At 38.4% G+C, this 15,996-nt stretch overlaps 1 protein-coding gene across 2 annotated transcripts; it reads right to left on the bottom strand.

The window, feature by feature from the left end:
* Positions 1–983: 983 nt before the first annotated feature.
* LOC109039891 (uncharacterized) lies at positions 984–15,852 on the bottom strand. Of its 2 annotated transcripts, XM_072299004.1 has the most exons (4): positions 15,454–15,852; positions 13,603–13,770; positions 12,879–13,022; positions 984–10,303 (listed from the first exon to the last, which is right to left on the bottom strand). In XM_072299004.1, the coding sequence occupies exon 4, from the start codon at positions 10,167–10,169 to the stop codon at positions 3,210–3,212; it is 6,960 nt and encodes a 2,319-aa protein (XP_072155105.1). In that variant the 5' UTR covers positions 10,170–10,303; positions 12,879–13,022; positions 13,603–13,770; positions 15,454–15,852; the 3' UTR covers positions 984–3,209. The 2 variants fall into 2 exon arrangements, with proteins under 2 accessions (XP_072155105.1, XP_018911146.2); XM_019055601.2 differs by lacking the exon at positions 13,603–13,770.
* Between the last annotated feature and the right edge of the window lie 144 nt (positions 15,853–15,996).

The following is a 15,996-nucleotide window of genomic DNA, read 5'->3' as shown; positions in this document are numbered from 1 at the left end:
AAGTATGCACTTATTTAACGTTTGACATTTGTTTCGATGTTTTGCTTGGTGACTGAGCGAAAGTCAAACTCGATGATTTCCTTTCAACTACCAACGTTGGTTGGATTGTAAATTCTGACCTAATTTGATCTTTACTTTAAGACAGAGATGTTCGAGATATTTTCCCTCATTTAAGGCTATAAAAATTAGGTACAGTCTTTTGAGCGCAATGTCTTAAATTGATTTTATCATTGAAACGAAATACTTCTGTTAATATGGCAAAACTTATGGTGCACTTAAAAAGCTGGAAAAACAAATTGTTCCTTCCGCTGAGGAATCAGTGGCTGTGACTACGAGAAAATGCATTTTGCTGGATTTTTTTTAGTGCTAAATGCTCATGCCTAAAAATATTTGCTGAGAAAATCCTAAATACAGACTTCCATTGTGTCAAGAATGTGTTGCAACTGTTATTAGTTCAAACTCATATATGCTTTCTGAAATCTCATGTTTTGAGAGTTGAATTTTGAAGCTCTTTAAAGGATCGCGAGCCTACTAGTTGTTTCATTTGAAAATGAACTGATCAATTTATTCTGCTCAGTGATGGGGGAGGGGGGAGGGAGGTTGGAGGTTCAGCTCAAGTTGATTCGAGAGTGGCTGCGTTTTTCGAGGTGATAAATTCTTGAGGAAAAATTTTACAGCAGTGAAGAGTTGATTAGATAAAATTCATTTTGATTTCTTTAACTTAAACATTGGTTTGTGTCTGTGCAAAAAATTAGTTCACAAGATAATTTTTTAGTTTCTTCTGGTGGTTTTTAGGGACTATTTTAATTTGTATTTTGAATTTTTCAGGAGAATAATTCGTTTTCTATTTTTTTCTCAACATAAAGCAACTTTAATGCAGAGAAAATGACACCTCTTTGGCTTAAAATACTAGTAGATACTATGATCTTATTTCTTATAAAATGACAATCTTCGCGAAGGAAAAAATTTGTAGAGGCAAAAACTGAAACTTAAAAGCGGTATTTATTTTAAAAGGCAAAATATGAAGAATGTTACAATTTCAAATATTAATGCAAATGTGGTACAATAAAAAAATACAAGGATTACGTAATTTATAAGTACCACACAATTCTTTCTAGATCAGAGCCAATGAAGAAGATGGTACGTTTTGCCTGAATTTTTTGTTCTCGGAACTTTTGTCTTCCAGATTATAAATTCAGAGATAAATACACTTTAAATGACAACTTTAACGAAAACACATAAATGCAGAACAGGCGCAGTACCAAACACATTTTTAATGTGTAAAAATAATTCTATGAACGAGAGGAAGAGTAAGCATAACTGGAACTTTAGAGTGGCTTCGGATGTATGAAATACTTAAGTCAAAAATTAACAAATCAAATATAAAGAAGGAAATTAACATTTAAAAAAAACTAAAAAGAAAGAATAGGTGAAACTTAGGGAAGCAATAACAAGGGATGAAAAATCACAAAACAAACTTACGGTCTGATATATGGTAAATGTTGAGTGATGAAAAACAAAGAAAAAATTTTGAGGACTAAGATGAGGTAACTTTTAAATAAAATATACAATTTTCACTTGTAAAATATACATTTCATCACCTCCCGAAAAATTTAAAATACAACTCTTTCCATCGGTTAAAAAATAAAACCTTGCTAACTGACAACTCTTCAACAAACAGAATTACTTGCTTAAGATAGGTTTACTGAGTATAAAGCTTCTAAGTTTCACAAGGTAAATTACGTACCAGCTTAAAAAAAGGTCAAAAATTAACTTCTTAAGGAGAAATTATGAACAATTTCAGCTCATTTATTTGTGAAAAAAAAAGTTGATACTATGAATCAATTGTCAAATTGCATTCTAGTGACTAGTTTTCAACAACTTTTTTTTTTGTATAGCAATAACAAAAAGCCTTTCAAATATAGCATTACCATTTAAATACTGAAAAAGCATATCGATGAAATGACAAAAATGATAATTAAGTAAAATAGCTGTGTGGCACAATCATGATGCACATTTCTAACAGTTTTTCAGTATTTCAGTCATAACATGAACCTGGTCACAAAAAAGACACACAGAATGGAAATACGAATCCATTAAGATTTCTTGACTGAAAAAAAAAAAAACCAACAACAACAACATGGCAATGAAAAAATGCAAATTATACTTGATGCAATAAAAAAATCTGCAACGCATTCATGATGCATAACATTTCTAAGCAATTTTTTATCAGTCACAAAATGGTCGAGACAAAGGAATTGGTTCTGAGCACAAAAGCTTGAATACAGGATATAGGAGATGGATGGATTATGTTTTCTTAAGGATGATTCTTTGAATAATTTTTCAACATACATGCCCATGCCTCCAAAAATCTTGTTGGCAAATAGTATTTAATAGCTATCCATCCAGAAAAATTTTATTTTTACTGAATGGGAGTTGAGTAAGAACTTTCAAAAGTACATTTCAGGTTTAGGCTGCCAGACCATTACAAAAAGCTAGACAAAATGTGGCCTTCATTACAGCTAGTGAAGATTCAACATTTATTGTGTCTTAATGACATTTTGTTGGGTAAAAACTTTAATTTCTTTACATCCATAAGAGAAAGAAAAGGAACAAAAGAAAAAGGGCAAATATTAAGGCTGGTTTTATCATGGACAACTTTAACCAGGAAAACAAAAACATGAGCACCTCCAGATGTCAGAAACACATACCTATGTAAAAACTTAATCTAACAAAATAATCTCAGATGTGAGCACAATCATCACTAATTCTATAAAAAATCACGAATAATCCTGAATATAAATGAGACTTCAGGCAAAGTATCTCTTTACAATATTTTCAAAATTTTAAAGACAAAGTCTAATCTTTCATCTTTTTATATAGTCTATGTAATATTAGAAACACGAATTAGACATTTAAGAGTAAGGCACCAACATCAAGTAACTGCATTTTTCAAATATATTGAGTAAATCAAGGTCAGTATTCTGGCGTAATACTTCGGATGATTTCATGGAAAACCTCATTAATGTACAGCATTTCTCAGCATTTTCTCAGAATGGCAATTAAACCAAAAATTATAACATACTTAAGACTTTTTATTTTAGAAAGGTGTCATAGCTTAATCCTCATGTAAAGTACAATAAGTAACTTAGGTCTATGGAAATATTTACAAAATACAACTTTACACATCTTCTAGCCTCTCTAAGGTATTAAAAACCCAACTGTTGATCCGATACAAAGTGAGATCCTCCAGCACACCTGTATCCACTGGATTGTTTGATCCATCGATATCCTACGGGGCAAACACCCATTTGTCTCAGTTTCTTCTGTGCTTCTTGCTCTCGTTGGCGTTCACGCTGCTGTGCCTCTCGCAGAGCTTGTAACCGACGTTCTTCTTCCTCTTGAGCTCGTTTAAGTTCGATTGCGCGGATTCTGGCTTTCTCCAGCTCTTGCAAACGTCGAGCTTCCTCTTCACCTCTTACCTTTTCTGCGACTTTTTCTGCTTCAAGTTTGAATTGCTCCAAGGCTTCCTTCAACTTCTGTTGTGCCTCCTGCAACATTTTTTCCTGTTGCTGGATTTCAGCTTGCGCTTGTTCTTCCCGTTTCTTTTGCGCTTGCATGTCGAGTTGAAGCTGCTGCCAGACTGCGTCTGATACTCCAGGGTCACGACCGTCAGATTGTTTCTTTGCCTTTACCAAGCTGACTTCTTCTTCAGGCTCAGGAGGTGGGCAAGCTGTAGGACAAGCAGTTTTCACACTAGACGAGGTGGTGATTTTGGGCGGTGCGAACGTATTATTTTGCGACTGAACAGGGAGATTAAACGGTTTATTCTGAATATTGCGGACTGAAGTATTTGGCATAGAGCGCGCCGTTTGTTCGACCAGCATTGCATTTAGAGCCTGCAGGACTTCTGCCGAAGTTACTTTTATTGTAGCAATTGAGGGATCGGCATTTCTAAAGGCTGTGCCAACAATCTTTTTGGCTAATGTAATAACATCGCGTCCATTGCCCCATGATGGAAGCTTCCTTAATTCTGAGAAGCGTTCGGAAATCCGACGATATCCTGGAACATTTGGAGTGTAGATATCAGTTTCTACTTCGAGATCAGATTTTAATAATTGACTGTGTAGTAATTCAATGCACTGCTTGGGTTGCATGCTTTCAAAGAAAACTTCTTCTGGGAATCTTGACGCAAGTCCCGGATTGACCTTCAGAAACTGGTTCATATCATCTGTGTAACCGGCCAAAATTACAACTATCCTACCAATAAAGTCTGGTTTAGTCAGGCAGTCAACAATCTCATTGATAGCTTCTTTCCCAAAATGATCATCTGCTAAACGATATGCCTCATCAATGAACAACACTTTCCCTAACGCTGACCTTAGCGTCTCCTTTGTTTTGAGGGCAGTCTGACCAACATAAGCAGCAACGAGATCAGCTGCTGAACAATCTGTGTACTCATTTGTGGGTAGGATGCCAATATTATAATAAAACTGAGCAATCCGCCTAGCGACTGTTGTTTTACCTGTTCCAGGCGGTCCTTTGAATACATAGTTATAGGGGATGAACATTCGCGGTTCCTTCTTTCTCCTTTTCAGATTCACGGTCATCTTTTGATAACCCTCTAGTTTATCCTTCAGCTGTTCAAGGCCAACAATGTCCGAAAATAATTCTTTGACACTTAAGTCTGATTTTTGAGCCCTGTCGTGTTTCTCGTCGAAGTCCTCCGGTTCAAAGATGACGGAATCAGTAATATCTTTATCCATTTGTCTTTTTTGCCAATTATCTTTGGCTCTAGAGAGGAGGTTCTCTACCTCTCCTGCATTCCCAAAATTGGGTTGATCTCGAAGACGTGAAAGTAAATTTATGGCAACATCTTTGGCTTTATCAGTTGCTTTTAGACCTTGAGCTTTTAGTTTCTGCTCCAAAATCTTGCGGAGCGCCTCATCGTCATAATCTTCGAATACAAATGCTGACTCCAAGGGGAACCGCCGCTTCAAACCTGGATTGGCGTTTTTAAGCATATCTTTCATAAGATCAGTGTACCCCAGAAGTAATACACACCTATCTTCTCCAGGTGTGCTTTGGACTTCAGCGACAATCGTGTCGATGACCGCTGTCTTGTAGATGTCACCACCACCGCTAGAACCGATATTTCCAGTAACAGGTGACAGTCCATACGCCTCGTCGATCAAGAGAACTTTACCTGTAGAGGCTGCAAGGATAGCCTTAGTGTTTTTTTCAGACTCTCCTAGCACAGCACCAACAAAGTCTGCTGGACCCTTGCACACTACCTCCCCTTTCGACAGCAAGCCTAGGTCGGCTAGGATTGCACCATAAAGTTTGGCTACTGTTGTCTTTCCTGTACCAGGAGATCCGAGAAACAATCGATTAAGACTCACCTGTAGAGGTTCCTCCTCCGCCAATTCTCGGGCATAATTAACTTCGATTCGTTTGACGAAAACGGCAACCGCTCTTTTCACCGATTCTAACCCGATTAGTTCTTGAAGTTTCCGCCAGGCAGCTGAATTTTTCACGGCATCTGAAGGCTCTGGCCCAATGATGTCAGCCTTTGTAAACAAAAGGGGATCGAAGTTTGCACCCTCTCTTCGTTCTTTCCTAAATCGAGCAGCCTGTCTCTCTGTTACGCGGGCCCATGTATTTTCGAGATCTCTTGCATTCCCATAATTCCTTGATCCTCTTTGTCTACCTTGGCGTTTTATCAAAATTCTGGCATAAAGTCCATCAAGACCTCCTTCTAACTTTGCTCGACCATTATATTTGGTTTCTATCATTTTTCCCAGCATCTTTAAGAGATCTTCATCAGAATAATCTGCGAAATCGAGTTGGTGAGGTACTCGGCTCGCAAAGCCTGGGTTATGTTCGAAGAATTTTTCCATCTCTTTTTTGTATCCAGCAAGAATAAAAACAATAGTTCCACGCTGCTCTTCAATCTCTGCAAGAAGGTAATCTAAAACGGCTGCACCACCGTAGTTGTTACCACTTGCAAGTTGATACGCTTCATCCAAGAAAAATACTCCTCCTCCAGCTTTCACGAGCTCCTGTATTTTCTTTTTTGCCCCGGCGACACCATCATTTGCAAGGCTTGCGCCGGTGATTTCCACAAACTCTGCACCAGGAATGGCATTGACCGAGGCGAGAAATTGACCATATATCCTAGCGACAGTTGTTTTACCAGTGCCAGGATTACCAAGCATTGTCACGCTAAACCTCTCTTTTTTAACATCTGTGCCTTGCAGCGCAGCTGTCTCTATCTTTGTTTTGATATCTAGCATCTTTTCCTTCACTGCCTCAAGTCCAGTCAATTTCATCAGAGCATCGATGGCATCATTAGAGGCACCTTCGAGTTTTTTCTGTTTTTCCCAATCTGCTTCCGCTCCACTTAAAGGTCCTGGTTTCAATTTAGGCTGCGGCTGACCAGTACCTGCAGCAACTGGGGCCAATGGTGCTACAACTGATTGATTTACTGGTGCTGGGGTGCTGGGTATTTGATTGATGTCTGAGGCTAATTTTTTTTGAGCCATTTCTTTCGCCAATTGAAGCTCTTTTTGTTTCTGTCTTAATGCAGCTTCCCTTTGTTTTTCAGCCTCCTTTAGAGCAGCTTCATCTTTTATCCGTTGGATCTCAAGATCAAGATCAGCCATCTTCAATAAATGCTTTACTTCTTCTTCTTGTTCCTTCACCTTTTGATCGGCTGCTTTGCGTGCCTTCTTTTCTTCAATTTCACACTTCTTGCAAACATCAGGGTTCTTGGCATGACATCTTCGCTTGTTGACATGTCCTTTGGGACACTTGGAAGTCACATTTGCCATACACTTGATTTTCGAATGGTCATGCAGTAAGTGGCACTTGTCTGGACATTTATGAATACCGCAATTTAGGGTCTTGTCGCACGGCTCTTTACAGCCTCCATCTGGACATTCCAGGTCAAAGTCAATTGGTTTCTTCAGAAGGGTGCTGCGATCAGGATGCCGCTCACAACGAACTGGGAAGCCATCGAAAACATGATTGCCAGCTTTTAACATTCCAATGAACCTTGTCCATAGATCACCGCCTTTACGAGAGCCCATGAAATGCTCAGCATTGCCTATTAAAATCAAAGCATCCCTTGCCCTGGAGATAAGGACATTGAGACGCTCTGGTGCATACATAAAACCTATATCATTGCTTGCATTGCTTCTTGTAAGGGATGCAACAATGATTTTCGCTTCTTCTCCCTGGAAGTTGTCGATGGTCGAAATCCGCAGTCCGGGTTTGCTAATCTGAGCAGATGCATCTGGCATTAGACCTGCACGAACTAAGTCATGTGAGTCAAGATCATTCAAAACAGGATCATTAAAGGCTTTTAGAACATCATACAGTAGCCTAAGCTGACCTAGGTAGGGTGTCAAAACTACAATTTCATCAGACCTGTAGCCTTGCTGGCCGAGGTATCTCACACACTTGAGGGTCATGTTGGCCTCAAACTGATTTTGTTTTGAAGACGTTGCTGTGGAATCACACAATTCTCGGAATCCAGTTAATTCTGTCTCTAATTCACTGTGGTTCACAAAGATTATATTATCAGTAAACCCACGAAGGTTTGGCCTTCCCTCAGTATCTTGCGCATCTTTCAGTTCTGGATACGTCATTTCTCTAACAAAAGCTGAGATTTCCGGTCTCATACGATGTTGAGCATACAAAGTATGGTGTGGAAACCCTTTCAAAATGAGTCTTTCAAACAATGATCGGTTTAAATCGTAACCTAGGCCTCTTTCGACACTTAGCTCGTAACTAACTTTCGGTCGCAGTTGTTTATGATCACCAATAAGAATGAGATGTTTGGTGCTTGGACCGAGAGCGGTTAGTACGTGACTTTCCAGTATTTCTCCTGCTTCTTCAACAAGGAGAACTCCTGGTGAGATACATTGGATGGCCTCACTGTATTTTGCAGCTGCAGTTGTGGTACATGCGATAATTCTTTTACTACGAATTACCGCAAGATCTTTTTCCAAAAGGATTTTATCCACCTCTCCAATACTGTCATTATATAAGTTGCCAGTTTCTCGTACCTGTTTTGCTCGTTCTTTAGCCAGCTCCTGGTACCATTGCCGGCACTTTTGAAAGCGTACATCGTTTGGTAAGCTCCAGACTTCACGACAGTAGCGTGGTATTTTATCTCTGAAAATACCAGCATCTTGGCCATTAGCCCAACGCTGAACCAAGTACAAATCGTTGACTTTATCCCCAGATCTTGTGACAAAGGTGTAGCCATCTTCATCTTCAGGCACTTTAAAGGCACTAAAAAATGGGAGGTCTTCATCCGCAAATTCTAAAAATCCCAGTAGGTCTCGATGATTGGGGTTGAACTGGGCGAATTCTCCAAAGGCTCTATAGAGGTCATTACCATACTTCGTTACATCCAATTTTTTGGCACTTACCATGTTATACTGTTCACGAGTTAGTTTCATGGTTTGACGCAGCTCTTTCAAAGCTAGGGACTTGGTTTGTTGTTTTGCTTTGTGGACTGAACCAAGACGAACGATTTCCTGGTCAGGGATACCTAAGTTTAAAAGGTCTTTGACGAACTCGTCCAAAGCATGATGAGTATAACAAACAATTAATATCTTTTCAGTACTCCATTGGTATATTGCTTTACCAATTAAAGATCCAATGAAAGATTTACCAGTTCCAGGAGGTCCTTGTATGACCGTCACTTTCTGTTGAAGGGCTGTTAGGAAACATTCTGCCTGCGCTTGATCCAGCTTGGTGGAATTTTGCAGTCTTAGATAAGACTGCAAGTCATGGGAACAATCAATATAAAGATGTTCCATCAAGTCTAACAACTCCTCACTAAGATTGTAATCTGGTGGTGGGACTGGATCCCCAACTTTCCACGCAACAATTTCTTGACCCAGCGAAAGTTCTCGCATTTCTTTCAACTGTGTTAAAATTGGTTCATAAGAAAAAATTGCCGTGTCAACCTGTAGAAGACGGATACCTGAGCTGGCTTCTTTGAGTTGCAGCAAGACTTTTTCTATACCACTGGGTGGAAGTTGGATGCAAAGTACCGTTGGAAGTTGGGTTAGTAAATTTTCATCGCGTACTAGCGTGCCCAGTGTAATAAAATCGTTCCCGACAAATAAGCACGCCAGGAAGCCATTCCTTAAAAATTTAGGATTATCTTTGAGAAACTGCTTACGCTCATTTGGTTTTAGATCTTTAAATGGTGGCAGTTCATCTCGACAGCGGAGCATCAGCGACCAAAAGGTACGTTGATCACATTGAATACCAGCCATAGACAGGTTTTCAATTACCAAAAGTCTCCTACGTTTTTTGGGCTGTCCCCACATCGCAAGCTCCTCACGCAAATCACGTAACATATCTTCTCTTAAAAGTCGAAACTGCCAATCGATATGATTGGCCAGGCCATCGGATTCCTGTGCTCTTTGTTGCACATCACATGCCCTGGGTAAGAATGGAGATTTTGTCCTCAACTCGTCAGATGTTGGATAGATGGAAATGTTGTGAATCTCAGCAAAGTCATTATCGTGTCTGCCACCAGGACCTTGTTGTCCAAGTGATACATTCTTGGAGGTCGAACTTCCAGCTAATGTGTTCGCAATTTTGATAATTCGTTGACCGAGGGTTCTGGTTTCATATGAAGATGTCCCAGTCGAGTTTATTAAAGCTCTCTGAATGGCTGGATCCTCAGCAACAGGCAGATAACTGATTGCTTCAACTGTTGGCAGTGTAAGCAGTTGTAGTAATAGCCATGCGAATGCACAGAGAGCTTTTTCATTTAAAGTTTGACTTTTAGCTTCTTTGACAAAACTTTTGAAAGTCAATGGAGCTTCCATTAGCTTTCCCACAAGTTTCCGTACAACAGCACCCCCACAGAGAGTCTGCAGTTCTGGGTCCTTGATGTACATTAAAAAAGAGGTCAGGGGACCATTCAAAAATTCCAGAGACGTATCTGAGCTAAAAGCGAGCAGCAAACCCTGAAGAGCATGCTCGCTAGCAACTATGCGGGAGAGGATTTGAACTGCTCCTGACTGATGAGTGACGGCTTCTAAGAAGAGGTTTGCATTGTTAGAGTTGACTGTTTTTTTGCCTTTCACCACATCATAAAATAAATTAGTCAATCGTTTTATTCGGAAATCAGCCATGGTTACAGAGTTGTTTGATTTTGGTGCATAATAGAAAAGAGGGTGAACAAAACAGTATTTTCAAAAACTTACATGCAAAAACCAACAATGAGGTCCATAGAATTTCTTTAAAACATCCACTTTTAAACTGAGTTCTGAAAAAATATGAAAAAAATAAAAAAAATTAGCATACAGAAATGTGACGTAATAACCATATAAATTGCAAAATGCGGAAATTAAGTATCTCGATAGCAGAGTTTTAAAATTTTTGTGCTTAGGTATTTTAATCTTGTGAAGAAGAACAAGGTAACCTGGTTGTGTTAAATTTTCAAATAATATTCTTTCAACAAAGATATTAAATTTACATTCACAATAATAACACATTAAAATTACATTCATTAGTTTCAGGAAGAGGAAAAAACACTAAAAAATGTGGCCTAAACTGTAAATAACAAGGTGGTAAAAAAGTGCTGGGTCCACACTATTTTGCAGGGAAAGCAAGGCCAGAAAGTTCAAGAATTACAATTACTTTCTTTTCTTCTAGGTTTCCAGTTCAGTTAATGCAGATATTGTATAGAGAAACAAATTCCTAACCAACAAGCTGATCACTGAATTGATAGACAAAGCAATGGAAAAAAGGGGAAAACCTTTCGGTTAAAACAGAGTCTTACAGACAAGTGGGGAAAATGATACACCAACTTTAGGGTCTCTTGTTGGTTTCTATCAGCTAATCTATACTTACTTCCTTTGTCTGTTCCAACCACCCACCTCCACCAATAGGATCACTCCATTTTCCTTTCGTCTTCTTTGTCTATCAATTTCAATTATCAGCCTGCAGCCACCATTCCGTTTATTCTTTTTATGGAAGCCTGAGTCTACAAAAGAATCTCAGCGATCAAAAACTTAATTTTTATCATGCAGAGAAAGTTACCTTTAATTTCTCAACCCTCCAGCATCAGGAGCAGGGGATGTTCAATTCACTAAACAAATGTCAAATTTATAAAAATTTCAAATTCAGATCCTGAAAGTTAGTAACCTTGTGTCTTGGTCTGCAATATTGCAGACTTTCCATAATTTTTTTCTTCTTTTTTCCCCTACCTAATCAGGAAACTAAAAAGGTGGTCAAATAGTGCTGAGTCCACACTATTTTGCAGGGAAAGCAAGGCCAGAAAGTTCAAGAATTTCAATTAGAATAAAAAATGTGTAGCTCTAATTCTAATTGAAATTCTTGAACTTTCTGGCCTTGCTTTCCCTGCAAAATAGTGTGGACTCAGCACTATTTGACCACCTTTTTAGTTTCCTGATTAGGTAGGGGAAAAAAGAAGAAAAAAATTATGGAAAGTCTGCAATATTGCAGACCAAGACACAAGGTTACTAACTTTCAGGATCTGAATTTGAAATTTTTATAAATTTGACATTTGTTTAGTGAACTGAACATCCCCTTCTCCTGATGCTGGAGGGTTGAGAAATTAAAGGTAACTTTCTCTGCATGATAAAAATTAAGTTTTTGATCGCTGAGATTCTTTTGTAGACTCAGGCTTCCATAAAAAGAATAAACGGAATGGTGGCTGCAGGCTGATAATTGAAATTGATAGACAAAGAAGACGAAAGGAAAATGGAGTGATCCTATTGGTGAAGGTGGGTGGTTGGAACAGACAAAGGAAGTAAGTATAGATTAGCTGATAGAAACCAACAAGACACCCTAAAGTTAGTGTATCATTTTCCCCACTCGTCTGTAAGACTCTGTTTTAACCGAAAGGTTTTCCCCTTTTTTCCATTGCTTTGTCTATTAATTCAGTGATCAGCCTGTTGGTTAAGAATTTGTTTCTCTATACAATATCTGCATAAACTGAACTGGAAACCTAGAAGAAAAAAAAGTAAGTACGAAAAGTATGATAAGTACTAAGGATCATTGAAACTATTGTGCCTAATAGACGATGATTCACTGCATTTAGGTGTGAGCTATGGTCCTTGCCATGAAATGCGGATCATTTTAATGTATTGGGTACCATTTTCCTGTAAATTGAAAATCGGGCTTTAAAGATGTTTCACTAAAGTTTGTTTGATGCAATGTACATATCGACGGTGAAACTACCAAACCACGTATCTCGACTTCCTGTCATACCTTATTTTTTAAATGAAAAGCTACTTAACGTCCAGTCTTGAAAATTTCCGTGATTTTTCCTCTTCGTGCGGAGAAAATTCTGTGAAAATTTCAAGGAATGATATTGATTTGGTCTACTTCAAAAAAATAAAATGTGAGCGGAGATTTTTAAACACCGCAAACGAGATACGTGGTTTGGTAGTTTCACCGTCGATATAGCTTTTATGCTTAGGAATTTTGATCCATTGTCCATACCTATTGAAAGTTCTACACCATAAACTGCAAAGACCAGTTTCAATATCATCAAATGACACTTGAAATGGCTTTTAAATTCTTACTGGGGAGCATCTTAGGGAATACCATGGTTACACGACAAGAGACCACAAACTGCCCTTTTTAGGAGACAAAACAGGAAGAAGAGCTCGCGTTTGTCTAAAATATTAACTTTCTCCACAAATATGATGCTAACTCAGGTTTCCTTCAAAAAGAGCACTAAGCCAAAATAAGAAAGATAAAATTTGGTTGATAATTTTTAGGGGTGAGAGCCGCAAAACAATGAAAAATTGATAATTTTTCCATTGAAGGAAAGAAGGAAGAGGCTCAACAATCAACAGTTAAGTACTAACCAAAGGTGAGGATTCTTTCTTTTCATCTTGCATAGAAGCACGGCAATACTGTACAGCTTCGTTGCCAGCAGAGAGTAGGAGTTAGGTAGGTAAATATTCCTAACCAGCCAATCACACTTATCAGAGAACTAGATGTGCGCAACTCTAAAACAATCAAAACAAATAAAAAGGATAGAATTTGATGGTAAACATGAGTGATATACATATCAGTCGAGGAAGCCAGAGAAATACATTTAAAAAAAAGCTGGAAAGAAAACAATAAAGTAATCTTTGATGTTGGGTTGCATTTAAGGTCACTTCTCTCTTCTTCTACTTACGGTTCATTTAAGAAATGAGGTAGGTTGTAAAAATCCATCATGATAGTTGTAAAAAACCTGAGCAAAAGAAATGAAAAAAATTGATTGAAAAATCACAAAAAAATGTATGACTCCTGAGTCTGTTCTTGGATCTGTACTGTGCTAATACTGTAACTTTCTAACTGATAAAGTTGTCATTTTATCTTGATTATAACTAAAAAATAATCTCATTTTTTGAAAAATGAAAAGCAGAGCATGCATGTTGGTTCATCACGTCGAGAAAATAAATAAAAACTATATGAGTGAAATATCGCCAACTCCACAATGGAAGGAAGTACATGCATTCTGACTACATCCAAGGCAGTGACTTGAATTTTCAGCCCCTGCAGCAAAGATAATAACTCACTATTAATGCACTAACTACTAACCACACGATGTTTAGTTAAAGATATTGTTGGCGCCTCAGTGAGGGGGGTCTAGGAAATCCTCTATAAAATTTTCGGCACACACTTCATTTTTGCACTATGAGTATTTTCTTTTTCTTCTCAATGGTCAGAATTTTCCATGTTTCACAGCAACGAGTCGTGCAAAAAATGCTGCAAAAATCACAATACTTCAAATATCATAGTCGAGAGGAAAGTCTTTCGTGCCTAATGATACCTGAGGGCGCATTAGCGCATTCGGGAGGGGGTTCATGGTTCTTCTAGACACTTGAAAGGACCTTCCCAGCCTTTTCATCATTTGGACAGAAAGGAACCAAGCCACATCAGCTATTGCCAAGTCTAATTGGGCAATTAAATTTTTTACGTGAGAACGTTTGTTCGGATTTCTTTGAAAATTTTAAGGAATTTGCTTCATACCATGGAGAATTTTCACTGAGATTTGCACGAATATCCGCACAACCGTTTTCATGTAAAAAATTAAATTTGGCAATAGCTGATGTGGCTTGGTTCCTTTCTGTTTAACATGGTCCATTTGTAAGTAGATGACTTGGTGATGCCTCTCAACACTCAGAAGTGCCTTAGGGCTAATTTTTCAAGTCTTCCTGTGCCTGGCATGTTCGCACTGTTTTAGGTGTCCCATAAATGCAACTGCACTTGAAGTCTGCTCACCCCCTTGCAGAATAAACTGAGTAGGGTATACCTAATTTCCGGTTATTGCAAGGCCGGGCAAAAAAGTGATGAGATTTAAAGTTTACGTTTTTCATGCCAAGCTTTTCACTTAGGAAACGGCAGACAAGGGGTTTTCCCAGCCCAACTAAAAAGGCTGGGCAAATGCCCAGGCTGCTCCACTCCTCCCCTTAAATAGGGGTAGATTGGCAAACAGAGACTGCTTATGGTAATTTCCCCATTTTAGCTTTGACACTGAATTCTCCCTCTTTTCACCCCTTTTCCTTTTTCTCTTTAATCTCTCCTTTTAACACTTTTTACCTCATGTGTAACAATTTCTTCCCGCTGAATTTCGCTGTTTCACCATTACTTTAAGTGTTTTTTGCACCCTCCTGTTGGCATCTGATGTAACTGCTCCATTTGACACTCCATTGCTTCAATTGCCACAGCCTTGGCCTCAGCACTGATCTTCTTTATTAAGATCTTAACAATAAAATTACTGTATGAAGGCCAAAATAAGATGGGTATAATGTTACAATATTTCAGCTCCTAATCAAGTTCGTGGCGAGAAAACAAATAATTATCAAAACTTGAAATTCATCCTGAGTAACATTCGATGGGTGAGGAAATATTTGAGAAAAATTTGGCATATGCTGAGGACAGTCCACTGTAGCCTGATTGTTGAAATTTATGTCGGCACGACAAGAATCGAAAATCGATATTTTACACGGCGCATGTAGGGCTATGTCTTGTCTTATCGTGCCGACATAGCCAGTTAAAATTTCAACAATCCGGCCGCAGGACTTTACAAGAAAAAAACATGCACAAATACTTGGAAATATATCGATTGGAATAAAAGGTTTTTAACTACTGAATTTGATTGATGCACTCATGATGAAATTTTTGAGATAATTGCTGGTCGACTCCTCATGATGTTGCCCAGGGTTTCAGGACCTGACAGAAATCCATGAATGTTATTAGCAAACATTTTGTTGGTTGGCGCATTGAAAATAAAGACTTTCCTCTCAGAAAAGTGAAGAATTCAGCATAAATTTTAACTTTGCCTCTCCAACTTGAAAATCGTAATTTGAGGCCTGAGCCTAAGGATTTTGTCATATTCTAGATAGCCTTTCAACTCTACTTTCAACAACTCTTAATAAAAATAATTACCTTAAATAATACTTGAGATAGATGGGGAAGATATTGGGAGAATCTTTACAATGTTGATCACTTTGTTATTCATGGAGTCTGCTCCCTGGATGCTTATCATATCACTGCAAGTTATTTACATTACATCACCAACACAAACATTGGCCGGTGCCGGTGCCGTTTCGTGAAATGAAAATTGTTAATTTAATAATAGTTCTCAAACCAGCTTGCTGTACTCTATGAGATAATCAGTCACTGTCACTCAAACACTCAAACTAAATTACATTGTAGTTATTTCACAGACGGTTGCAGTTGCAGAAAAGATGATTCACTGGCTTCAGCTATCAGCACATTCCTCCGCCATTGAGCTTCAATTTCGCACTTTCGCACTTTTGCTTTCGACTTTTTTTGTTTTTGTCCTCTTACCCTTTTTCTTCTTGCACATTCGTCGCCTGGTTGCCAAGTTACCTTTGGTTGTCATTTGTTGATCTTTGCTCGCTCTCAGGGGCTTGTAGAATCAATGTAGAATTTCCCTACGTCAGTCTACGTCATCGGAAATTCCGT

The sequence above is a fragment of the Bemisia tabaci genome, chromosome 3 (genome assembly GCF_918797505.1).
Source record: "Bemisia tabaci chromosome 3, PGI_BMITA_v3".
Lineage (NCBI taxonomy): Eukaryota > Metazoa > Arthropoda > Insecta > Hemiptera > Aleyrodidae > Bemisia > Bemisia tabaci.
This window is presented reverse-complemented; position numbering and strand designations above follow the sequence as displayed.